At 37.1% G+C, this 27,745-nt stretch overlaps 1 protein-coding gene across 1 annotated transcript in view; it reads right to left on the bottom strand.

The window, feature by feature from the left end:
- Positions 1-1,643: 1,643 nt before the first annotated feature.
- LOC131807068 (uncharacterized) overlaps positions 1,644-27,745 on the bottom strand; it is a 37,881-nt gene continuing 11,779 nt past the window's right edge. Inside the window, exon 3 of the mRNA XM_059132095.1 lies at positions 1,644-1,766. Coding sequence (XP_058988078.1) covers positions 1,644-1,766 — 123 coding nt within the window. The remainder of the gene's footprint in view (positions 1,767-27,745) is intronic.

Genomic DNA, 27,745 nt, shown 5'->3' with positions numbered 1-27,745 from the left:
CCAATGCGGTACTCTCATCTTTTAACACAGTGTAAGTTTTAGTGCAATCATTGCATAGGTAAGCAAACAAACGTCCTCTCTATTTAATAGAACAGGAACTGTCCACACTTAGACAGGGTTCTTATGAACAAGAAATTCTTATGAAACTTCTAACAATAAAAAGGCAAACTCTGCGCAATCTTTCTCTAATCACGAACACAATGCAGGACACAAGAATCCAACAACAACTCTGACCAAAGACGAGTGGAGCCTATGGAGGTGGGCCCCTCCCTCTCCCAATTTAAGCATCCTACGTATCATACTCATACTGACAGGCCGCAAGGACATATGACGAAACGACCCGCTAATTCTGGGAAATACACAGAACCAAAAATAGAACGTGTAAATTATCTTAACGATGATCATAATCTACCTGATTTACCTGCTGATCTGGCATACGAAAACGAAGCAAACGAATGATTACCGAATGTAATTGAAACGTCAGAATAAAAATATGGAACATATAAAAATGATAATACACTTTTAATGACCTAAAGCCAAACAATCGGGAAACAAATAAAATTTAACAGGGAGGAATGTCACAATTCAAGTAAGGAAAATACGATCAAAATGCATTTATACAAACAAATTAAACGAAAATGCAAATAGGAGCAACATCATCGAGTAATACTCAAAATATAACAGGAAAACAGCAACACTAAGAGCTTCAACAACATGTTAATAAAATGCAGAAGACTAGGGTTATTTCAAAATTTAATTTTCGAAACGACAAAAAACAAGAAATAAATGGCAAAATTCAAATGGCAAAAATCAACGCCAACAACACAAATGCATACATGCTAAACGAATTGTATATTTGAGTTAAACGGTTTAAATACATTTTTTGGAGTTCTGGTAATTTTTCCAAAATATTTAATTTTTCTTCTCTTGTTCTTAAAGGACACCACTTCAAACAATATGAACTTGTCGTCTTCTCAATCTCCAAGTTCGTTATCCTGGTTTTTAAATCTGTAGAGTCTTAAATGTTAAATGATGATTCCTCGGTTAAGTGTTTTAGAATATTGGCAATGTACTTCGAAAGTCCGTGAGAAGTTGAGTTGTTGGATGATTATATTACATTATTACAACTTTGATATTTGTTACTTATTTCTGCAAAGTTGGTGTATTCTATGAGGTTAATGATGACGATCTAAACATAGTTGACTGTTTTGTTGGAAAGTTTAACAATTTTGTATTTATATAATAAACCCCCAGAAATAAATTTAAAGAAATAATATTTTTTAACGGTACCGCCCAATATTCGTTATTTTTTATTCGATTTCCCCAAAATTTCCCCAAATGAATGGTTCCAAATTTTGTATTTAGAATTTGTTAATGTTTCTACCTCAGATGGCAGAATTTTGTCCATTAGGTCCACGTTTTATTATAGCACCCATATAACAACACTTTCGTATATTCGCTATTTATTTAATCCACATTTTCTAACGAATTGTTTGTATTTGTGTCCGTAATGGGTTCTAGCTCTGGTGGCAGAATATTGTATAGTGAAGTTATAGTGACGAAACGTGCTTATTTCATTGTTCCCACAGTTTTGGTTTTTTTTCAGGTAACTGAACGCTATACGCGTGTGCTACTCAGCACATTTAACGTTCCCACATGTTCTTGAAATATGGTGTAGCAGTATCAGCAGAGCGGTAGCAGAGCAACGTCAGTGGAATCTCATTACCCAAATACAGTGCCGCAATGTCAGCAAAGCGGTAGCAGAGCTACGGCAGTGGAGCATATCGTAGGAACTTAGATTAAGAAAAGAAAAATATAATGTAATCAGTGGACAACAACTCATGAAAGTAGCAATATATTATTAATAAATAAAAATAAATACAATAAAAATTAACATTAAAATCCCATAATTAGCTCCCAACGTGGGGCAAAAATAAGTCGAAGTGAACTATAACGAAACGAAGACAACACTACTTGACACCAAGGAACGATTATCCTTGGGCAGCGTTGAGAATACACCGGAAGTCTGAACGACAACATAAGGAACACTATTTGTCACCAAGGAACGATTTTCATTGGGCAACGTTGAAAATACACTGGAAGTCTGAAAACACTGTAAGTCTAAAAACACTGAAAGTCTGGAAAGACTAGAAGTCTGAAAATTACTGGAAGTATATATATATACTACCTGGAAATTCATTATAAGTTAACTAATTCATTACAAACAAGTTAAAAAACAGTAAGTTCGGCCGGGCCGAACTTTGAATACCCTCTACCACTTGGAAATTTTCAAAAAATAAAATCCTTAAAAATTTCTATTACAACTTTAAAAATACCGAAGATAGTAATTATATTGGAGTGTATACGACGTGGACCTACATATGCATTGTTTGTCATAAGCCATTACAATATTCAAATTCGAAACATTAATTAAACGGTCAATAATGTAACTAAAATCATCAAAATATCGTATATAGGGAGGTACCGTTATATCGGAGCTGTGCGAAGACCTGGACCAGCATAGACAATTTTCTGTCACAGGCTGTAGCATCCATTACGAACTTCAAATACGACATCTCAAACAATTTCGGTGGGTATTGTACCTAAAATCGTCAAATACCGAATATAGGGAGGTACTGATATATGGCGCCTATACGAAGACCTGGACCTGTGTAGACAATTTTCTGTCACGGACTGAAGTTCCCATTATGAACTCTAAATACGTAATTTAAAACAATCCAATTGAAATTGAGGTACCGTTATATGGGGGCTATACGAAGACGTGGACCTGGACAAGCAATTTTCTGTCTTAGACTGTAGTATCCGTTTCGAATTTCAAATACCAAATTTGGAACAGTTTCTTTGAATAGTGTCGCTGAAATCATCAAAATATCGAATATCGGGAGATACCGTTATATGGGGGCTATATGAAAACGTGGACCTACATGACCCATTTACGAACTTAACCTGCCTACTGAAAAAATAAACATGTGTGCAAAATTTTAGCCATATATCTCAATTCATTCGAAAGATAGCGTGATTACAATAGACAGACAGACGGACAGACAGACAGACGGACATCGCTAAATCGACTTAGAATTTTACGCTGATCAAGAATATATATACTTTGTTGGGTCTGACATGAGTATTTCGAGGAGTTACAAACGGAATGACAAAGTTAATATACCCTCCATAGTATGGTGGAGGGTATAAAAAGTAAAACAACATAAAATAGTGATTGAAAATATATGATTGAGTTAGAAACCTTGCTTGAAAGGTAAAATTTAGAAAATATAGAACAAAAAATTAACAATTGAGTGAGTTAATAAAAGCGGATGTGAGCAAAGCATTATGTGCTCAAAGAATAGAATTTGACACAAAAATTACCGCGGTTCAGGGACAATTTAACTTGGCGAAATCGAAAGTGCGAAGGTTACGGTCAACCCACTTGTGCCGTGTGAAATCACTCTAGATGCGATAACATCTCTTCCGGAATTTTCCGGCAACAAGGTATGTCTTGTGTGACCATACTAAGAAATAAAGTGCGGGATGCAGCCAATGCGGTACTCTCATCTTTTAACACAGTGTAAGTTTTAGTGCAATCATTGCATAGGTAAGCAAACAAACGTCCTCTCTATTTAATAGAACAGGAACTGTCCACACTTAGACAGGGTTCTTATGAACAAGAAATTCTTATGAAACTTCTAACAATAAAAAGGCAAACTCTGCGCAATCTTTCTCTAATCACGAACACAATGCAGGACACAAGAATCCAACAACAACTCTGACCAAAGACGAGTGGAGCCTATGGAGGTGGGCCCCTCCCTCTCCCAATTTAAGCATCCTACGTATCATACTCATACTGACAGGCCGCAAGGACATATGACGAAACGACCCGCTAATTCTGGGAAATACACAGAACCAAAAATAGAACGTGTAAATTATCTTAACGATGATCATAATCTACCTGATTTACCTGCTGATCTGGCATACGAAAACGAAGCGGAGCAGGCCGAGGATCACAATGAAAACGAAGAACTATTTTTTTTGGGACAAAGCCCCTCCTGCCTTGGATTTCAAGGTCAATTATTGGGAGGGAAGCTAAGCTCCTTGTCGACACAGAAGAGTCAAAGAGCTATATCAAACCACTTGTCACGGAAACCTTGTTCAATTGTTTACCACAATTGAATTGAAATTGGGTTTTCACCAGATACAGCCATCAGAACCAGTGTAAAAGGCGAGAAAAGAAAACCAACCTTATGATTAGGCTGTTGATTCAATTCTGATTTTATTATGAAAATATTTTTCTTAAGTACTACTGAAACTAATCTAACTTAACCTGGTCGCAGCCACACAATTGTTCTTATCTATTCTAATATTGAATGGAGAACATTGCAGGGCTACTTGTCATTTCATTCAAGTGGTCTTGCACATCTACTGAGTGAATATTTAGTATTTCTAGTTTCCCTAGTGAGAATTAGAACAAGTCCAGAAAAGGTCAATACAATTCAAAATTTCCCGAGCCTACCAGTCTAAGGGGATTAAGATCATTCTTAGGATTGGGAGAATATGCCGTTGTTTCATAAAAGACATTGCCAAGATTGCAAAGCCACTCTCAAACATACAATCGACAAAAATCAAATTTGATTTGAACAGTGGCATTTATGGTTTGCCTAGACAGCGCATCGGCGACCACATTTTCCTTTCTAGTTTTGTAAACCAATGCTTTCCATCTTTTGATTTTTGAGTTCGGATTACTGTCCCAAACGACAAATGTTGGTGATTGATGATCTGTGAATACATTCAGATCTGATACTCCGTAGAGATGATTTTTAAGCGTTTTTAGTGCCCAGACGATGGCCAACAACTCCCGCTCATTAGTAGCGTAATGTTTCTAATGTTATTGTGTTGGCATTCAACACAATAAGAGAAATACTAACGTCCGAATATGTAACGCTTACACATCCAGACTTTCGGAAAACATTTGATTTAACGTCATTGGATGTATCGTCACATGCTATAGGAGCTGTCCTTTCTCAAGGAGACATACCTATCACTCTGATCTCCCGCATTTTATCTGAAAGATAGAAACATTACGCTACTAATGAGCGGGAGTTGTTGGCCATCGTCTGGGCACTAAAAACGCTTAAAAATCATCTCTACGGAGTATCAGATCTGAATGTATTCACAGATCATCAATCACCAACATTTGTCGTTTGGGACAGTAATCCGAACTCAAAAATCAAAAGATGGAAAGCATTGGTTTACAAAACTAGAAAGGAAAATGTGGTCGCCGATGCGCTGTCTAGGCAAACCATAAATGCCTTGGATAATGTGAGTGTAGATACAATTCATAGCAAAATCTCATCAACTAATACAACTTAAAGAACCGACAAACCGTCGTCAATCCCACGGTAGCGGGTTCTACGACACCGGATTGACCCGAAACAACAACACACCAGTTTCGGCCAGCGGCTGCCAACCCAGTGTATACATGTTCGTGTTTGTTTATTTTTCTGTTTTGGGAGCAGCACATCCCGGAATGCTTGCTCCGGATTCTTTTGGTCCGTGCCGGGCTTGAGGAAAACCCCGGACCATGGTTCTGTACGGTTTGCCAAAATACCATCCACCATAGATCAGTCTCGGTGCGATGTAATGGATGCAGAGGATGGGTGCATTTTAGAAATTGTTCCGGTTTAACCCGGTTGCGAAACTATAGCTATAGGGACTATGTTGCTTCGTGCTGCACCAACGTAGTCGCCAGTGAGTCCACGACCTCGTCGTCAACTTCCGAGTCGTCGTCGGAGTATAGAACTCCCCCGCAGTCTCCAGAACAGCAAACTTTACTGCAGCACTTAACGCCACATCTTGCTGTTCCAATTCCGGACAATGCATCGTTCTTGCAGTTCAATTGCAACGGACTCCGAGGTAAAATTGATGAGATAGTGGATTTTATGAATCGGATGAATATCAAGATCGCAGCGGTGCAGGAAACCAAGCTCAATGAAAATTGTAGCTTACAACGTTGCAATGGTTACAACGTATTGAGGAAAGATCGCACCAGAAATGGAGGTGGGGGATTAGCGTTCCTGATACACCATTCTGTTCAATACAGACCTATCTCGCTTGAGCTAGTCTCTAGTGACCCGTACATGGAGTGTATGGGGGTAGCAGTCAAGTGTGGTACTGCCGAGGTAGAGGTGCTTAATGTGTATATCCCGCCGGTTAATAGCTGTGAACCGCGTTACTTGCCTAATATAAGCCCACTTTTGGAAGGCAATAAACGCCTGGTACTAGGGGACTTCAATGCCCACCATGAGTTGTGGCATTCCGTCCTAGGTAATGACCAGAGGGGATCAGCGTTGGCAGAGCAGATTGACTGCTCCACATTTTGCAAGGTAAACGAGGATGCCCCCACCCGAATAAGAGGAGAGTGTCACAGTTCGCCAGACTTAACCATCGTGTCACCCGGTCTGATAAATGACGTGACTTGGCAACCCGTCAGTTCTCTTGGCTCAGACCATCTCCCGATAATCGTCTCCATCAGCAGATCGCCCGATTTCATAACCTCTGAACGCCGCACTTTCCTTAGCCATGGGAAAGCCCACTGGCCCGAGTTAGGAGAGTTCACCAACCTTCGCTTCAGAGAACTGCCCAATCCTTCTGATGTTCGGGTAGCTGAAAGGATTTTCCGGGACATCATCAAAGCTGCAGCCGCTCGCTATATACCTGCTGGTCGAATACCCGAAGTAAGACCAAATTTCCCAGCAGAGGCAGCGGGATTAGCGAATGAGCGTGATGAGCTCCGACGTACCAACCCTACTGATCCCAGAGTCAGTGAACTGACAGTGGAAGTCAACCGGTTGGTACAGGAGCATAAGCGGAAAAAGTGGCTAGACCATCTGAAGTGTTGCAACATCGGAACCGATTTGAGTAAACTGTGGGTAACTGTAAAGTCACTCTCGAACCCTGGGAAAAAGGATGATAGGACAGCAGTCACATTTAACGACGTAACTGTGACTGATCCGAAGAGGTGCGCTGGCTGTTTTAACCGCCAATTTGTCGAGCACTCCGAGAGTGATAGGGCGAGGCGAAGAGTACTACGTCGTATAAGAGCTCTTCCCGCCGAGGATGTACCTCCACAGTTTACGATGGGTGATGTTGCGAATGTCATCCGAAACGCTAAGTCATCTAAAGCGTAGGGCCCGGACGGAATATCAATGGTAATGTTGAAGCAACTGGATACGCCGGGAGTTGAGTATTTAACCAAAGTCCTTAACTTGTCGTTAGCCACCCACATAGTTCCCGAAGCCTGGAAAATGGGCAGGGTGGTCCCTCTACTGAAGCCTGGCAAGGATGCCAGCAAAGGCGAATCATATAGGCCAATTTCGCTTTTGTCGCCAGTAGCAAAGACTCTCGAGGCCTTACTCCTCCCCAGTATCAGAGGAAGCTATTCAGTTGCTAACCATCAACACGGTTTCCGTCCACTACATAGCACTACAACAGCATTGCACGCCATATCCACACATATCAGTCGAGGACTCAACCAGAACAGGCCGTGCCACAAAACAGTAGTGGTGGCTCTCGACCTATCAAAGGCCTTTGATACGGTCAACCATGCCACGCTGTTCGAGGACGTTGAGAACACTACCCTCCGGCCAAGTTTGAAACTTTGGATAGTCAACTATATGTGTGGACGCCAGTCGTACGTGGAATTCCGGAATAATAATAAGTGAAACAGGGAGTTCCCCAAGGTGGGATGATATCTCCGGAACTGTTTAACCTCTACCTTTCCGTAATTCCGCGCCCTCCAGACGGCATCGAGATCGTAACTTATGCGGATGATTGTACGATCATGGCGGCGGGTCCTGTAGTTGATGACATATCTGTCAGGGTGAATAATTATCTCGCGGAGCTTGCCGCCTTCTTCCACGCGAGGAATATGAAAATATCCGCCACTAAATCGACGGCCACACTATTTACCACATGGACTGCGGAGATGAGAACACAGCTGAATGTGCAGGTCGAGGGGCATATAATTCCGACCACCAACTACCCCAAAATTCTTGGGGTCACATTCGATAGCATGTTCAAGTCTTCCGCGCAAGCCACAGCTATTTGCGATAAAATGAAAAGTAGGAACAAGGTCCTCAAGGCGCTAGCCGGCAGCACTTGGGGTGCGGATAAGGAAACCTTGTTGATATCTTATAAAGCGATAGGTCGGTCTGTGGTTAGCTATGCGGCTCCAGTGTGGTCGACGAATACAAGTGCAACGCAGTGGAAATGTATTCAGACCTGCCAGAATGCCGCCCTGAGAACTGCAACAGGTGCATGACGCCTGTGGACCACTTACATGAGGAGACGAAGGTTCTTCCCTTACGTCAGCATAATCATATGCTTTCGTTGCAGTACCTGCTTGGGTGTTATCGCGGGAGTCACCCTAACCACCATATGGTGGATAGAACTCCCCCACCCAGGCGTGTCAGGAAGGACCTGCACGATCTAGAGAGAGAGGTCCAGCTATATAGGAGAGAGCCTCTAGATCATGAAGCCTATCAAGCGGGTCTGAATAGCATTCATACTGATGCAGTCGCAGAGGTAGTCAATAATTACAGTATGAATGCCATACTCGGAGTCCACCCCCATCCATTGCAGCTGAAGAACGTCGGCTGCCTAGGCAAACCACAAACGACGATCTGATCAAACATTTACAAGAGTCTGTAAAAACGGATGTAGAAAACGCACTACGGTGCGACTTACGCACTCTGACACGATTTCCAAATGTGAAGTTCAGACACGCGGACAAGTTAGTTACCGATATATCAGACCCGAATGAACAACAAATTATAACAGCTGAACATAATCGAGCACACCGAGTAGCTCAGGAAAATGTGAAGCATATTATGGAGGACTATTTTTACTAAAAATGGAAAAGAAGAAAGAATGGAAGCAGCTGTTGGCAAAGGAAAAGTATGATCGTCATCCAAAAAGGCAACTTATTATCCAGACCAACATATTGCGGGGAAGTCGTTCACATTGACATATTTTCCACCGGGTCAAAGCATCTTCAATTCAACAAAGGATGTTGAACAAATAAGTTTCATGTAAAAATCCGCCAAGGATAAAGAGTTAACAACTCACAATAAGAACCAACGTGACAGGGAATTTTTGGTAGGGGAAAAAGTTCTCGTCAAGGAGATTATGGAACAAACTAACTCCCCTTTATTGTGAAGAAGAAGAAGTCCAACAAGATCTTAGGACAACAGTTCTGATAAGAGGGAGAAGGGTCCATAAGGACAATTTTCGGTAAAATTTCTTTCACCATAGTGTGAAGAAAGAAGACTTCTTACATTGATCGTGAGTTAAAGGCAATATTGCATACATTTTTTAGGATTGTCTTAATATTGGTCATAGCCTTATAAGTGTCGGCATCAAATGGACGGTTAATGGACTACTTTGAGCACATTAAACATGTAACTAACCTAACCTTATTCGATTTACTAAGAGATGATACAGCTAATGCTACAAACTCATTTCCCCGAACTCATATGAGAAAGTTGCTGGATGCGGACGTAAACCAAATAAGTAGACTGATACAGACGGTAAATATTCACCTTAGGCAAGCGAGAAGCCTGAATGCATTAAGAACAGTCCTGAAATACATCACTGGGACAACTGATAATGATGACTTCGACAAACTGGCTAACAGAGTTGACCAACTAATCAACTCACAGAAGAAACACTTTACTATCAACACCGAAGTGCAGAAAGAAATTAATAGCATCAACACTACAGTAAACAATAATGTAAAGGCAGAAAACAAAAGGATGTTGATACAGGAAATCTTTATGATATTCTCCTAACTAGAATTATTATAACATAATTAAATAATTTAGTAACCTCCATCACATTCGCAAAAAATGGAGTTTTGAACCCTATCCTTTTATATAGCAATAAAATCAATTTAACAATAAAAAACAACACTTCACAAACCTCTCCGTAGCCGATATTATTGCCCTAGCTAAAATTACGATTTACAACACAATAATGTAATATATTTCCTCATAAGATATCCTATCCTTAAGTTTAAATGTAAGAAAATTATATATTTCCAGTAGAAAAAGGTCAATTCATGTTCCACTTGCACTGTATGTCACAATTACACCTCATTAGTAAGAAACTGCAGCGATACGATGTCAACATTTTGTCTGTCATCATCACTCACATCATGCGCTCTGAAATTAATTACACGTAAAACCGCTAACTGCAGTACAACATTCAACAACCTCCCACCAATCACAGCGATAGGTGATTGTTTGGTGGTCATCAATGACCAACTGGCGGTTGTAGAAGAAAACAGCGAACCCCCTGTTACGGTTAATGGTATTTACCTAGTTGTCTTCAGTGATGTCCTTAGAATCAATAGTACGATGTACTACAACGAAAATTCAACAACACCCCTACAGCCGGATTTTCTATGGGCTCCTCCAACATATCCATCACCTACAACATGAGGTCTATCAAGGTCATATCGCAAGTTTATCGACTATTGGAATTCTAATACCCATAGGACTGGTTGCTTACTCACTCCGACGCAGGGCCTCCGCAAAGAAAAAAATCTTATAACTAAATCTGTGGAGGTTGCAATAAGAAACGCTAACGCTGGTATCGCGGACGGCCCTAACATAGAAGGGAGGAGTTACCGTGAAAAACGCGCTTATTTCGTTGTTCCTACAGTTTTGGCTTTTGTTCAGTTACCTGACAAAAGCTTGTGCACATTTAACGTTCCCACACGTTCTTGACACCTGAGTAGCCAAATATAGCGCAGCAATATCAGCAAAGCGGTAGAAGAGCAACGTCAGTGAAGTCTGATTACCCAAGTACGGTGCTGCAATGTCACAAAGCGGTAGCAGAGCTACGGCAGTGGAGCATAGGGTAGGAACTTAGATCATGAAAAGAAAAATTAAACAATTAAAATCGCATAATTTTTATATGGATCTGAGTTTTGCTATAGCCCCCATAAACAGTATTTTTAAAAATTAGGCCGCAATAGTAGTTTGCCGATATTTCTCATCTTGATTTTAGTTTTACATAAATAAAACGATATGCATGTATGTACTAATGAGTGACCAGACTAGATATGTTGACCTTATCAAATGACATATTCCCTCTGTAGCCACATAACTGAGGATATAAGAGAGAATTTCGTTGCATAACATATTGCTGTTACGAAAATAATAATAAATGAAAATTATAAATGTCTTTTATAGTTGATATCTACCACAACTAAGAAACTTATCAGGACTTACCTTGGAGGACATGAACTGAAGTACTTGCAGATCGTGCATTAGAAGGAGCGCACGTGTAATTCCCCGCATGATGAAATCGAACCTTTAATATAGATAATATGCTTATCGATGCTGGTACAGTAAACCCTATGGATTGAGCCATTTTATAATGACCACTTTTGTTATTAAATTTAAAAACCGCTGCATCTTCAGATTTGGCTAGGTGATTTTCGGTAAATATTGGATCCTTATGTAAGTTTGATTTTACAAAGAAACCATTTTGCGTGTCATAATTAACCATTTTATCGTCGTGATACCTAAAAGGATAGAGAGACTCTTAATAGATTTTTCAATAACACGTGTCATAATTAACAATTTTATCGTCGTGAATCTTATTAGATTTCAAAAACACTCCTTTAGTTTATTTATTGCAAGAAAAAAAAAACATTACCAATATTATGCAAATTTCAAGCATTGCAACTACTAACCCATTATTTTTCGAAAACATGTCTACCGACAATTAATTAAGGATTAAATAACCCCTAAATTTCGAAAAATTTGAAATTTATCCTTTTCGCTGCTAGTGTGAAACTCCATAATTTGTGCTTATACACATTATCTTCTCATTTGTGGTTAAACACACTACACACAGCAATCCTTTTGCGAAATTTAAGAGTTGTTTCAAGTCAATCCTACGTTCGCCGACGGCGGTTCTCGAAGTTACAACCATCGACACACTCTGTGTCGGATAATTTGGCTCCAGGGTATATTGCACTAAGTTTTTAGAGTTCTAATAATTGAGTAATTAGTGGTAGTGCTATTAAAATTTCACTAAAACTAAATGAATAGTGGTAGTGAAGCTACAAATTACACTTAGTGATATTTATGATGGTTAGTTAACATTACCATTAAGTGGGTCCTTGGCTCTGGTGCGTATTGCAATAAGTTTTTACAGTTCTAAGAATTGAATAATTAGTGGTAGTGCTATTAAAATTTCACAACACTAAATGGTTAGTGGTAGTGAAGTGACAAATTGCACTTAGTAGTATTTAACAAGTTAAAAAGCAGTAAGTTCGGCCGGGCCGAACTTTTAATACCCTCCACCATTTTCAACGAATTTGGAAATTTTTAAAAAATAAAATCCTTAAAAAATTCTGTTAAAATTTTAAAAATACCGAATATAGCCGTTATATTAGGGTCTATACGACGTGGACGGAGTTCCCTTTTTCGTTTGTGGTCAAAGTCCAATTGTCGTGGACAACAACATCGAACAGTGCAAAAGAAAAATAATTTGGAAGAAAGAAAAAAAAAAACAGTGAGTTTGGCGCATTCTATTTTGCATGAATGTTATCACTTGTTGTTTTGTCACATTTGTGTTGTGATCTCATGTTCGTATGAGATAAATAAAATAAAAACTAACAACAAATATAAGCATCAATTCTTTTAGTACACATTGCATTGTTCGGTGTTCAATAATCATACATAATTATATTCACATATTTATGTTGGTGACATATTTATGCTTTACTGGTTTCTCGTTATTTGTCGTTCGATCATACACACACGCTGTATACATACATACCCTTGTTACTGGCAGCCGTCGTAACACGTTTGATACAAAGTTAGAAATTGTTGGTGAATATTACATATAAGTGTGTGTATGAATAGTTAACAATATTTTTGGACAATTTTAGTAACGTGCACCTTATATTCGGCACATTTAAAGTATTGTGTTAGTTAATTGAATGCAAACTGAATATCTTTGTCGATATTTTGAGTTTTTGGGGGAATTTTTTGATTGTTTTCGCGTTTGTTATATTTTGAGCAAATAGAAAAAATACATTTTGGTAAATAGTTTTGAATATTTTCCGTTGATTTAAATTTTCTTTTGTTTTTTGGTAAAATTTTAGATAAAATTTGTTGGTTTTTTTCTACAATTTCGGTAGAAAAGATAATTTTTGAAATATAATTTGGTTCTTATACTTAACAATCATGTCGCAAAATTCGCTAGTTGCTTTCAATTGTAAACTGAAGATCCTATATAAAGTCACAGAGTTTATTAGAAAACTAAAACTTGAAGATCTTGACTTCTTCGAATTAGAGGCGCGTAGCTCTAATTTAGAAAATGTATGGAAAGCAACGGACGAGAGTTTCGAATTGTGTGAAAAGTATTTGGAAACATCGGGTGCAGCCACCCAAACGGATTTTGATACCGTTTGCACAAAATATGAGGAAGCTAGGGAAAACTATATGCGTTGCTTAAGTGGTTAAAAAAATAGGCTGTCTGAGGTTAGTCGGTCGAAAAATCCTTCGGTGAATTCTTCTCGTAGCAGTTCATTACCGTTATCGCAGCATCCACGTGATATTCCTTCAGAAGCACATTCTCGCGATGTTGCTTTAATAAACTTGAACTCTTCCACTCATACTTCTCGTGAAGTTGGTGTTAAAGCTAGTCCTCCAATATCGTCTATTGGGGATCCTAGTGTCGTTAAGAGTTTTGTTGATCCTCCTGATATAGACGTTTTCGATGGTAATTTCCAAAATTGGCCCATGTTTAGAGATTTATTTAGCGCGGTCTATATAAATAATTCGCGTTTGAGCGATATTGAGCGCCTTTGTTATTTAGTGCGCAAAGCCAGCGGAGAAGCTCGAGAAATCGTCTCGAGATTCCCTCTGACCAACCGCAGTTTCATTGTTGCGTGGAATGCCTTAAAGGACGAATATGATAAACCTCGGTTACTCGTCCATACTCATTTGAAATCTCTTTTCGCGCTTCCTGTTCTCGAAAAAGAAAGTAGCTCTGGTTTGAAAATAATTCAACGCGGCATTAATGGATGTCTTTCGGCGATGTCCATATATGACATTCCTACGGATCATTGGGATCCAATTATCGTTTTCGTTTGTCTCCAACGTTTGCCAAAAATCACACTTACACTGTGGGAGCAAAGTGTCAAAAACAAAACTGCGATTTCTTTGTGGAAGGACTTGGATAGTTTTCTGACGGAGAGAATTCGTAGTCTCACTTGCCTTCACGACATGATAGAAGTTGAACCATCACCAAAACTGGTTGATCAATCTCGTTCTCTCCTCGGCAGTCATATCGATCTTGTTGCTTGTTTTGTCCCTCGCAGAGCCATCCTCTTTTTGAATGTCCTCATTTCAAAAATATGACCCTTTCGGCAAGATTTTCTACGGCGAAACGTCATCGTTTGTGTATCAACTGCTTGCGCAAGGGACATGAAATCAAAAATTGTAAAAGTTGTCGTCGGTGTTTGATTTGTAATCGTAGTCATCACACATTGCTTCATAGAGATGGTTCAACAACAAATCGTCCAAGTCCAATGGCAATACCTCCAAGTTCGCGTTTGTCAGTTTCGACTCTACCTTTTTGTCCCTCGAATTGTTCCCCAACTTCTAGTCAATCTGCTATTTCAAATGCATCTCGTTCCTCTACATCGGCTGGAGAGGTAGTTCGACAGGCATTTCACGCTGCGCAGAATCAATCGGTTCTTTTGGGCACTGCCATGGTGAAAGTTGTTCATCGAGGTGGTTCGTATTCTGCTAGGGCGTTGATAGATCCGGCCTGTGAGTCCTCTTTCGTCACAGAGCGACTTCAAAAGAAACTTAAGCTTCCTATTTGTTCGTCCAAATCCACCATTTCGGGTGTTAATTGTTCACTTGCGGCCACATCAAAGGATGTTTGTAATATTGAAATCAGAAGTAGCCTGGACCATTCATTGTCCCTGAAAACTTCAGCGGTCGTGCTAAATTCGATTTCAGGAAATCTACCCTCGCTTGCGGCCACGTTCGACCTCAGAAATCGACTATCTAATGTTGTATTAGCAGATCCTCAAACGTTTAAGTCGAGTCCAGTTGATATTTTGATAGGAGCAGACTTGTACCCAAGAATTATTAAAGATCAGAGCTTCCGCTTTTCGTCTGGTTCTCTGCTTGCTCAAAATACAGTCTTTGGTTGGATTGTAACTGGACCACTTTCGTATCGAAAATATCGCCCACTTGAAACTACGTAAAGCATTGCGTCGTGGTAAATATATACACAAAACATTTTTCGAAATTGAAGTCTAGTATTGTAAAGTGGCCACAAATGTACTCGTTTTTCGGAGCAAATCCGTCACTGCGGATTTCACAGACTCGGTTTTCGTTTCTAATCCGTAACTGCGGATTTCGTGGAACTGAAATCCGTAACTGCGGATGTCGTTATTGTATCGTGAAAATAGCCCATAACTGTGGGTTTTGCTTTGAACTTAAAACGTTTTGCCCAAGTCCGAATCCATAACTGTGGGTTCTTGGTGACTTTGAACTATCAATTTGTTTATCGTTTACTTTCGAAACTGCTCACATGTTGCACTGTACCACTACTTTATACTATTTATCGAATTAATTTATATTGTTACACCATGCTGTAAGGTGGCCGGCTAATGTTTAAGTAAGAATTGTCTCCATTTATTTGAAATGGAATCGTGGTGCAGTTTGTTGCAACACTTATCGAATTATACATTCGTTGAAATCTGTTCACTACTTCTTATTGCAACATTGATATGTCAATGTCAGATTTCAACGAATTGGCGCTAAAGCTACCACCTTACTTCAGGCTGTCTTGGTGATTCCGTTTTTGCTATCGGTTGAGTGTTTGTGCTCAACGTTGTAAACATTACACGTTCGTGTGTAATTACTAAGGTAAATTTGGTTACCTATTGATTTGAATATCAATAAAGAATTCATTTATTTAACTTGCAAGAAACTAAAACGATCGTGTTTTATTTCTATTTATTTTTCTCTCCCCCTTTATCGGAGCGCAATTTCGGCGCATTAACACAAATGCTTCGGCGTATTTAGTCCTTTAAATTTTAAATTATTATTATAATCATAGGGTGTATGATTGAATTCTCCCATAAAAACTTTTACTTGTTATGTGGTGCTCAACTAAATTAGCAAAGTGGTGTAGGGTATCATAAAATCGGCCCCGCCCGACTTTAGGACTTTCTTTACTGGTTTTCAATTAAAAATGCTCTGTTCCAGAACCTACAGGAATCTACAAGTTTTGCATTTTTTCGATAAAGAGGAAGAGTATTATATTGTAACGCTTCTCCGTTATTGGTATTAACTTCCCTACGAGGATTTTTACAATTGTAACCTTGTAAATCAGGCAATATATGTAGTTTTGGTTCATTTTATCTGTACTTCTTGTCAGACTTCAAGCCCAATTTCAAGGCCAGCTTAAATAACGGCAAAAAGCGTGGCTTTCCATTTACTGCAAATTTCAGATCATTAAGCTCGTCTCAAAAGAGAAATATACAAAATTATTCATACACAACAACATGAGACAACATGAGATCTTCGACCTAACAAGACAAAATTCAAAAAGGAGGGCCTGGCACACGTACAAATTTATATTTCTAGGATTGAGAATTTCTAACGCTACGATAAACAATCTTGATATATTTTCTACATTTTTATTGCCTAGGGTACTGCAACTTGTATGGAAAACTCCTCCACAGCTTAATAGTTAGTCTCGCTTCGAAAAGCACCTTAATTTTACCACTCCAATGACAATTATAAAGTAGAGTAATGCAATATTATTTTTAGTATTCCTTGTAAGGACTTGCTTTTAGATTGATCAAGTTGACGCATCTCATCTTTATCTCAATAAATAGAATTTTAATCGAAAGGCATATTTCGGTTTCTTAAGAATGAAAATATATTTGTTCTCTTCCAGAAAGTAGAAACATATAACAATTTTACTACGATAACCCATCGAAGAATATTGCAAAACTTGTAGATTCTTGGAGGTTCTGGAAAAGAGCAAATGATTTATTTATAGAATAATGACTTGTAAAAAGCTTAATAACAACAGCAATCAATAATACTTTAGACTTCTGAAAAAGAACTGACCGAAGATCTGTGAAATAAAAATCTAAAATCCAAAATATATCCTCCAAACATACCGCAAACTACAAAAGTTTTAGATATCAATAAATTTTAAAATTTGTTTTGGAATTGTCAGTATCAAAAATTTTCAACGTCGAATCCTGCCAAATTGTTCACGATTCCGAATAGAAAATCTAGATGGACCTCATTGAAATTGGTATTAATCTGTTCAGAGTAAGATATACCTTCCCCATATAACTACTTCCAATTTCACTCTTTTTATGCAGCAAATATGCTACACAACCCGAAATAATTTGGATTTTTGGACATAAGCAAGACTACTGGATTATGTACCAACAAGAGACATGACCACTGAAGTAGTGTCTATGATTCAATGTGAATTGGCCCTTAAAGATCCATGCTGAGGGGTGACAATAAGTTTATTATGAGCTATTCACCTTCGAAAGGTCAAGAGTGTAGAAGAGTAAATTGTATAAATCTTTTGTATATATATATATATATATATATATATATATATATATATATATATATATATATATATATATATATATATGTATATATATATATATATATATATATATGTATATATATATATATATATATGTATATATATATATATATGTATATATATATATATATATATATATGTATATATATATATATATATATATATATATATATATATATATATATATATATATATATATATATATATATATGTATATATATACATATATATGTATATATATTCCATTCGGCCAGTCCGAAATATATATATAGCTTTGAACTCCAATTATGAGGTGGATAAAAGGATTTTTTCTTATTTAAATCACGCGAAATTTTTTTAAGTTTGACATGCTATGTTGTTCTGCTATATTTTTGATTTGGCTCCATTTGTCATCTTGGTAAGGGGTAGAAGAAAGTTTTTAATGCAGGTCGATATTTCGGAGTAGTGCCCATATAAAGGCTCCTCCTGATTTTACCATATTTCAAAGGATTTGGCTAAAAATTTGTATTTGGGGGGTGAAAATCTTACCCAAAAATTTCAACATATCAAAAAATTGAACAGTGTGGCTTCTTTGTTCGGGATACCGTAGTATTTTGTTGTTGCAAAATGGTCAGGCTTATCCCTTTATTGTTGTTTTTATAAAAACAACGTTTGTTTATTAGTGGAGAACGATGGTAATGTTTACCAGGGGGTAAGGCAGGGAATACCTAGGTTTCGGAAAGAGCCACCAATCCTCATCAGTTCCCTTGTTTTTTGTCTGGGATATTCTCCCCAGAAGTTATTATCTTATTATTATTATCTTTCCGAAACCTAGGTATTCCCTGCCTTACCCCCTGGTAAACATTACCATCGTTCTCCACTAATAAACAAACGTTGTTTTTATAAAAACAACAATAAAGGGATAAGCCTGACCATTTTGCAACAACAAAATATAAAGAAATTTTAGAATTTTTTCATGTAAGTAGTACCCCCTCAAGTCCACCTTTTGGCGGACAAACAGACCGAAATGTTTAGTCGGTCTTATGAGGACTCTAATGCACAAGTAATTAACTTTGGATATTTCTAAATCATTCAGCCCTCAATTATGAGATGTAAAAAATACAGTAAATTCCAAATTACTACATATTTGACTGAACATTTTGCTACGATTTTTACCATACCAAATATTAATTTGATTCCTTACATGGGGATAAGATTGATATATACTTTTGGATAGATTTGTGTAGCACATCCACACATTTGAAGCCCACGGTTTAAATATTGAAGCCCACGGCTTAAATATGGGTATAGGTATTTTAAAACACTTTTATATATTTCGAGGTATTACAAACTCAATACAGCCTGGTATAACAAAATTTGGTATATTTTTTAAAGACATTTGTGTTCAATCTGAAACTCCTATTATATTGAAATCAGTTGAGGTTTGGATATAGCTAACATATATATTTCGGCCGATTTCATACATATTATGCACCAAACACGATATATATGACCGATTCCAATGAAATTCAGAATGTGTGGCGGAATTTGGTTATAATAATAAATGTGATAAATTAATTGGAAATTAGTTAAGATTTGGATATAGCTCCCATATATATATTCTCGGCCGATTTCACATATTTGACGCACCAATTTCAATGAAATATGAAAGGTGTGGCGGAGTTTGGTGTAAAAGTATTTTTTTTTTTATTTAATTCGGATCAGATTGGGATATGATTTTAATAAGAACCATTGACCCACAACGCCTTAGGCTAACACTAAAAAACAACACAACAATTTATTTGAAATACGCTAATTACGGCGAAGTATGTTGCTATCTCGAATTCACTAACAGCAATATAAATGCCACTCTACTTAAAAAAATTGCAGTTTCCTGCACGCTTGGTATTTGCTATGAAATAAATAAATCCAAAGGACAAACCCTTCGTGTATGCATGTCATGTTACTGCTTTTGTAATGATTTTGTTTATTAACGCATTAAATTAGTGCAATATTTATATACCATCCACCATACTATGGAGCGTATATTAACTTTGTCATTCCGTTTGTAACTCCTCGAAATACTCATATCAGACCCAACAAAGTATAAATATTCTTGATCAGCGTAAAATTCTAAGTCTAAGTTCTATGTCCGTCTGTCTGTCTGTCTGTCTGTCCGTCTGTCTGTTGAAATCACTCTATCTTTCGAAAGAATTGAGATAGGTGGCTAAAGTTTTGCACACATGTTTATTTTTCTAGTAGGCAGGTTAAGTTCGTAAATGGGCCATGTAGGTCCACGTTTTCATATAGCCCCCATATAACGGTACCTCCCTATATTCGGTATTTTGATGATTTTAGCGACATTATTCACGGGAATTGTTTCAAATTTGGTATTTGAAGTTCAAAATGGATACTACACCCTAAGACAGAAAATTATCCGTGCTGGTCCACGTCTTCGTATAGCCCCCATATAACGGTACCTCCCGATATTCGGTATTTTGATGATTTTAGCGACATTATTCACGGGAATTGTTTCAAATTTGGTATTTGAAGTTCAAAATGGATACTACACCCTAAGACAGGAAATTGTCTGTGCAGGTCCACGTCTTCATATAGCCCCCATATAACGGTACCTCCCTATATTCGGTATTTTGATGATTTTAGCGACATTATTCACCGGAATTGTTTCAAAATTGGTATTTGAAGTTCGTTATGGGAACTACAGTCTGTGACAGAAAATTGTCTGTGCGGGTCCAGGTCTTCGTATAGCCCCCATATAACGGTACCTCCCTATATTCGGTATTTTGATGATTTTAGCTACATTATTCACCGTTTATTTCAAGTTTCGAATTTGAATATGGTAATGGCTTATGACAAACAATGCCTATGTATGTCCACGTCGTATAGACCCCAAAATAACGGCTATATTCGGTATTTTTAAAATTTTAACAGAATTTTTTAAGGATTTTTTTTTTTGAAAATTTAAAAATTCGTTGCAAATGGTGGAGGGTATTAAAAGTTTGGCCCGGCCGAACATACTGCTTTTTAACTTGTTTTTTTTTAAATTTTTATACCCTCCACCAAAAAATATTATAATATATATTAAGTTCGTCATTCCGTTTGTAACTCATCGAAATAATCATTTTAGACCCAACAAAGTATATATATTCTTGATCAGCGTAAAATTCTAAGACGATTTAGCCATGTCCGTCCGTCTGTCCGTCTGTTGTAATCACGCTACAGTATAAACGAATTAAGATAGGAAGCTAAAATTTTGCACAGATCGCTCTTTTGTCTGCAGGCAGGTCAAGTTCGAAGATGGGCTGTATCGGTTCACGATATCGTATAGCCCCCATATAACGGTACCCCCGATATTCGGTATTTTGATGATGTTAGCCACATTTTTCAATGGAATTGTCTGAAAATCCACACAAGTAGTTCCTTGTGGGTACTTTATACCTCGACAGAGAATTATCTATATAGGTCCACAATATCGTACATCCCCCATATAACGGTACCCCCCGATATTCGGTATTTTGATGATTTTACCCACATTTTTCAACGGAATTGTCTGAAAATCCACACAAGGAGTTCCTTGTGGGTACTTTATACCTCGGTAGAGAATTATCTATATAGGTCCACAATATCGTACATCCCCCATATAACGGTACCCCCCGATATTCGATATTTTGATGATTTTACCCACATTTTTCAACGGAATTGTCTGAAAATCCACACAAGGAGTTCCTTGTGGGTACTTTATACCTCGGTAGAGAATTATCTATATAGGTCCACAATATCGTATAGCCCCCATGTAACGGTACCCCCACGGTATTTGGTATTTTGATGATGTTAGCCACATTTTTCAATAGAATTGTCTGAAATTCCACAAAAGGAGTCCCTTGCGGGCATTTTACCTCCTCAAAAAGAATTATCTATATAGGTCCACAATATCGTATAGCCCCCATGTAACGGTACCCCCGATATTCGGTATTTTGATGATTTTACCCACATTTTTCAACGGAATTGTCTGAAAATCCACAAAAGGAGTTCCTTGTGGGTACTTTATACCTCGGCAGATAATTGTCCATACAGGTCCACGATATCGTATAGCCCCCATGTAACGGTACCCCCACGGTATTTGGTATTTTGATGATGTTAGCCACATTTTTCAATGGAATTGTCTGAAAATCCACACAAGGAGTTCCTTGTGGGTACTTTATACCTCGGCAGGGAATTATCTATATAGGTCCACAATATCGTATAGCCCCTATGTAACGGTACCCCCGATATTCGGTATTTTGATGATTTTACCCACATTTTTCAACGGAATTGTCTGAAAATCCACAAAAGGAGTTCCTTGTGGGTACTTTATACCTCGGCAGATAATTGTCCATACAGGTCCACGATATCGTATAGCCCCCATGTAACGGTACCCCCGATATTCGGTATTTTGATGATTTTACCCACATTTTTCAATGGAATTATCTGAAAATCAACACAAGGAGTTCCTTGTGGGTACTTTATACCTCGCCAGAGAATTATCTATATAGGTCCGCAATATCGTATAGCCCCCATGTAACGGTACCCCCGATATTCTATAGTTTGATGATTTTACCCACATTTTTCAATGGAATTGTCTGAAATTCCACAAAAGGAGTCCGTTGTGGGCATTTTACCTCTTCAAAAAGAATTGTCTATATAGGTCCACGATATCGTATGTCCCCCATATAACTGTAACCCCGATATTCGGTATTTTGATGATGTTAATGTCAATGGAATTGTCTTAAAATCAACACAAGTAGTTCCTTGTGAGTACTTCACCCCCTGAGAGAGAATTGTCTATACAGGTCCACGATATCGTGTATCCCCCATATAACGGTACCTCCCGATATTGAGAGAATTGTCTATACAGGTCCACGATATCGTATAGCACGATATCGTATAACGGTACCCTCGATATTCAGTATTTTGATGCTTTTAGCCATATTTTTCAACGGAATGGTCACAAGGGGTTCTTTGTACACAAGGGGTTCTTGTGAGCACTTTACCCCCCGACAGAGAATTCTCTATATACGTTAACGATAACTTATAGCTCCCATATAACGGTACCCCGCGATATTCGGTATTTTGATGATTTTAGCCACATTTACCAATCGTATTGTCTGAAAATCCACACACGGTGTTCTTTGTAAGCACTTTACCCCTGAAACGGAATTGTCTATATAGGTCCACAATATCGTATATCCCCCATATAACGGTACTATCCTACATTCGGTATTTTGATGATTTTAGCCTCTCTAGAGGTCATAATGTAAACAACTGTAACAGCACTCTAATTGCGTGAAGTGTAATATTAGACATCACATTTTACTACACCGAAAAATGTTCATGTCAGTACTGCAGGTCATATACCACCATCCTTTCATGGTCCATCAGGTTCTGTTCCTCTTTCTCGTCTACCAGAATCTAGCAATTTTAACCCGAATCAACCATCTACGTATTCGGGCCAACAATCTAAGTCCGTAAATAGGCAGGATTAGAAACAGAATGATTATCTTGGGCACAGAAATGGTGAATATTGTTCACCAGAGTATATCGTATCCAGTTTCTGAAGTATCGTTTATTACTGTTGGATTTCAACAGCATTTGAGTTTCCCTACAATTTCCACTCAAAGTTAAAAAGCAGTTCGGCCAAGCCGAACTTTGAATAACTTCCACCATTTGGAACGAATTTGGAAATTTTGAAAAAATAAAATTCGTTAAAAATTCTGTTTAAATTAAAAATAGCGAATATAGCCGTTATATTAGAGTATATGCGACGTGGATCTACATAGGCATTGTTTGTTATAAGCCATTAATAATATAATAAACGGGTACAACGTAGCATCTTCAAAATACCGTACATAGGGAGCTACCGTTATATCGGAGCTATAAAAGGACGTGGACCTGCACAGACAATTTTCTGTCCTAGGCTGTAGTATCCATTTCGAACTTCAAATACCAAATTTGAAACAATTCCGGTGAATAATACATCAAAATACCGAATATCGGGAAGTACTGTTATATGAGGGCTATGTGGAAACGTGGACCTACATAACCCATTTACGAACTTAATATGCCTACTGGCAAAATAAACACGTGTGCAAAATTTTAGCCTTCTATCTCAATTCGTTCGTGAGGTTGCGTGATTACAACAGACAGACAAACAGACTGGCATCGCTAAATCGACTTAGAATTTTACGCTGATCAAGAATATTTGTACTTTGTTGGGTCTCCATAGAATGGTGGAGGGTATAAAAACAGTATGTATCAAAAAACCTAATATACACAAATTGATGTTAAAAATTACGTACAAATTAACATTGGTTCTTTGTAAAAATTGTCTTCTGTAAAAATTGGTCTTCTGTAAAAATTTGTCTTCCGTAAAAATTATTGCATTTCCAATGCATTAACATGAGCAAATAAAATTTTCAAAATTCCGCTATAGTTTTCAAAATTACGAATATCCGGTGTTACAAAAAAAAATTAGAACAGTGTTGGCATGTTTGTTTGGGATACCGTAGTATTTTGCTGTTGCAAAAATCGTCAGGCTTAATCCCATTATTGTTGTTTTAATAGAACAACATTTGTTTATTAGTGGAGAACGATGGTAATGTTTACCAGGGGGTAAGGCAGGGAATACCTAGGTTTCGGAAAGAGCCACCAACCCTCATCAGTTCCCTTGTTTTTTGTCTAAAATATCGAATATTGGAGGTACCGATATATGTCCTATAGGAACACATGTATTTGTACATGGTAGAATAATACGGGTAACAGCAAGTGTTATTATACAACAATCGTAACAACAACCACATACAAATTTGGTTTTATACGTAATACAAGTGTCAGAGTTATGTGTCCAAAAATGTAATCAAAATAATTAATTTTCAATAAATTATTTTAATATCAGAAATATACATTTTTGGAATTTGGATTATTAAATTGAAAATGCAGAAGAATAGTTGTTAAAATATTTAATTTTAATGCTTTCACATCATTCCCATGAATGTGTAGTTGTTAGCTGTTGGTCCTAATCTCTCAACACTTCATGCAATCGCTAGAAAATCGTGGAAAAGGCGACATCCCTTTCAAGTTGAAGCTAAACAGCATACACACATAAAGTATTCTACATTTTGCAATTTTAGGAAATATGAAATATACGAATATATTATCTAACGTGGTGTCGCTGCTCCTTAACCACAAAAAAAGTTTCCGAACCATCGGCGATTTGACACTAGTATTACTAAAGAGTCAAATCAGCTGGGACTTGCTGTTAGTCTTATGCCAGACTATGAAAATTTTCATTGAAAATGTTTTCCCATTTTCATCGACGTCTACACACAATTTTTTTTCATATGAAAATTTTTGATATTTTCTTTGTTGCTTTACACTGGAATCAAAGAAATGACGCGCAGCCATCTTAATTTGAGAGTTACGAATTTAAGCACAAAGAATAATTCCTTCATACCTCTTGCCTATAAACTCATTTTCACATTAATGAAAATTTTCATGGTCTGGCATAAGACTTACCTTTAATAATTATACCATAGTATTTGTATAGGCATTTTTTCTTTCATAGAAGTTAGTTAGTTAGTAACTATGGTACAATGAACCAATCCATTTTAAATTTTTTTATTTACCTGCCTTAATTTGTCAAATTAATTGTGTTTTTTGCAATTATACGAAAATTGTTGAGAAAATATTCAAATTCAGCTGTAATCAAAATGCATATTTCAACGTATGTGTGGACAAAATGTACACTTTTAGAGAAAAATAACTTCCTTACAGTGATATAGGACATGATTTTTCAGGACATTGTGATATTTCATTCAATTATCGCCTTTCTTGTTTATATATTCAAAATCAATGCTACAATTTATTTTGTTTATTTGATAATGAACAATCTGTTGCATTCGCATTGATGGTAATTCGGACACTACAATCCAGACATGTTGGCTTCTTTTTTGCTATATCCTCAATTATAATGGCCTCCCTTTACAATATTAAAAGTTTTTTATTTTTTTTTTTAAAGTTCTTCAACCGAGTTCTCAAGCATTTGGTGTTTAGATAGTTTGAATTCATGAATTTTTAAAAGTTTTGTTTACCTGCTGGGATGAGTTTTAAGAGTTCTGCCCGGTCAAACCTAATGTGTTACTTGTTAATATTTTTGATAATATGGAGAAAAAATTGGCTTTGTTCAATCAGACTAAATGCGCAATGATATATTGAAAAGTATTGCTTTATTGAGACAATATTTTATATTAAATAGCTTTCATTATTTTCTAAACCAAACAAAAATTTCAAGGACTATTTCATTAAATAATTATTTAATTCTCAACACGCCTCCCCAACATTTTAATTTTTTTTTAATTGTATTGCAATGTCCATGTTGTTAAAACAAAATACATATACGTTTTGATTTTGGTACAGGTTTTGTAAGGGCATCCGCTATCATTTCTTTCGTTGGTAAATAGCTTAACTTTAGAGTCCTATCTTGTATCTTCTCCTTTAGCACCAAACTTTGCCATTTTTTGTGCACTTTGAGAATCGGTGTTTACTCCCCGTTAGGAAACCCAATTTCTCCCAGCAGGTAACTCAAGTACGAGACTTCTTTAATCGCGTTAGAGCTGTATATTCAGTTCAGCACTGGATGTTGCATTTCCTTTTTTTCAAGATATCACCCATCTTGCTAGAATAACAAACCTCAGATTGAGATTTTCTATCATTACTTCATGCTTTCCATTTGGATTTCGACTTCTTATTTAAGGCAAATGCTTTATATCCTATTTGTCGTAGATGTTTCATGCAGGGTCTCTTGCCTGTCCACAATTCTTTAGGGGGTTTTCCACTATTTAAATTTGTTGGACATCGATTTCTTATATATGCTGATGTAGTTATCATTTCAGCCCACAAAGAAGTTGCGAGATCAGCCTCTTACATATAACAGTGACCCATATCAATTAACTTCTGATTCATACGTTCGGCAACTCCATTCTGCCATTCAACAGACTTCGGCCAAAGCCAATGATACAAGTTCACCAATTCATTGGTGTTTATTTCTGTTCGAACTTTCCTTACAGGTAATATAGGTATGCGACCTCTTAATGTAGAGATCAGGTTTCTAGATATGTAAATGATTGAAAGTTGAAAACAAACTTCTAATTCGCATTTCCATTCTGTCCTTAACAAATTTTGTAAGCATGGTCATAACATATGATTCATTCCGATCTCTTTTCCGTAAGGTATCATAGTTTTTTTATTGAAGTGGGTATTGGAAATGGTAAATATCTTGTTCGTCAGCAAACCTCAGCAACTGGAACCTTTCTACATTTAAAGTACTCACTCTTCTCAAATCGAACAGAAAATGCAAGCGAAATACACTTTTATACAATTTTTCCCACTCCACTAATTGTAATTTCTTAATAAAGGTGAAGAGCTAAGTAATGTAATCACCACATGATTAGTAAATTCAAGCAAATAAAATGTGGAGCAAAGTTCATTGCATTCCTAGAAAACTTACTAATTACAACATTTTTGTACTACAAACATTGTTATGTCTTAAATACCAAATTTGAAACAATTTCGTGGGTAAATGTGACAAGGATTATCAAAATACTTAATATCGGTTGCCGTTGTATGTGAGCTATAGAAAAACGTGGATGTAGGTATTCAATGTTCTGCCACCCATTTTGAACTACAAATACAAATTTTTAGACAAATCCATGGAAAAATGTGGCTAAAACCATCAAAATGCCGGATATCGAATTTTCCGCCACCGGAGCTACAACCCATTACGAACCACAAATACCATTTTTTAGGCAAATGCGGATACCTTCATATAAGGGTTATATCAAAGCATGGTCCTATTCTTATAATTATTTGAAAGAATGTGTTCTTCTTCTTAAAATCTCAAATTACCAACATTTGAGGATTTTAAAAGGGGCTACATCATTTGAGGGACTACATAAATTTAGACCGACCTGATGCATATTTTGTACAACTGATTCTTCGTGAAACC

This window comes from Musca domestica, unplaced genomic scaffold (genome assembly GCF_030504385.1).
Source record: "Musca domestica strain aabys unplaced genomic scaffold, Musca_domestica.polishedcontigs.V.1.1 11, whole genome shotgun sequence".
Taxonomy (NCBI): domain Eukaryota; kingdom Metazoa; phylum Arthropoda; class Insecta; order Diptera; family Muscidae; genus Musca; species Musca domestica.
This window is presented reverse-complemented; position numbering and strand designations above follow the sequence as displayed.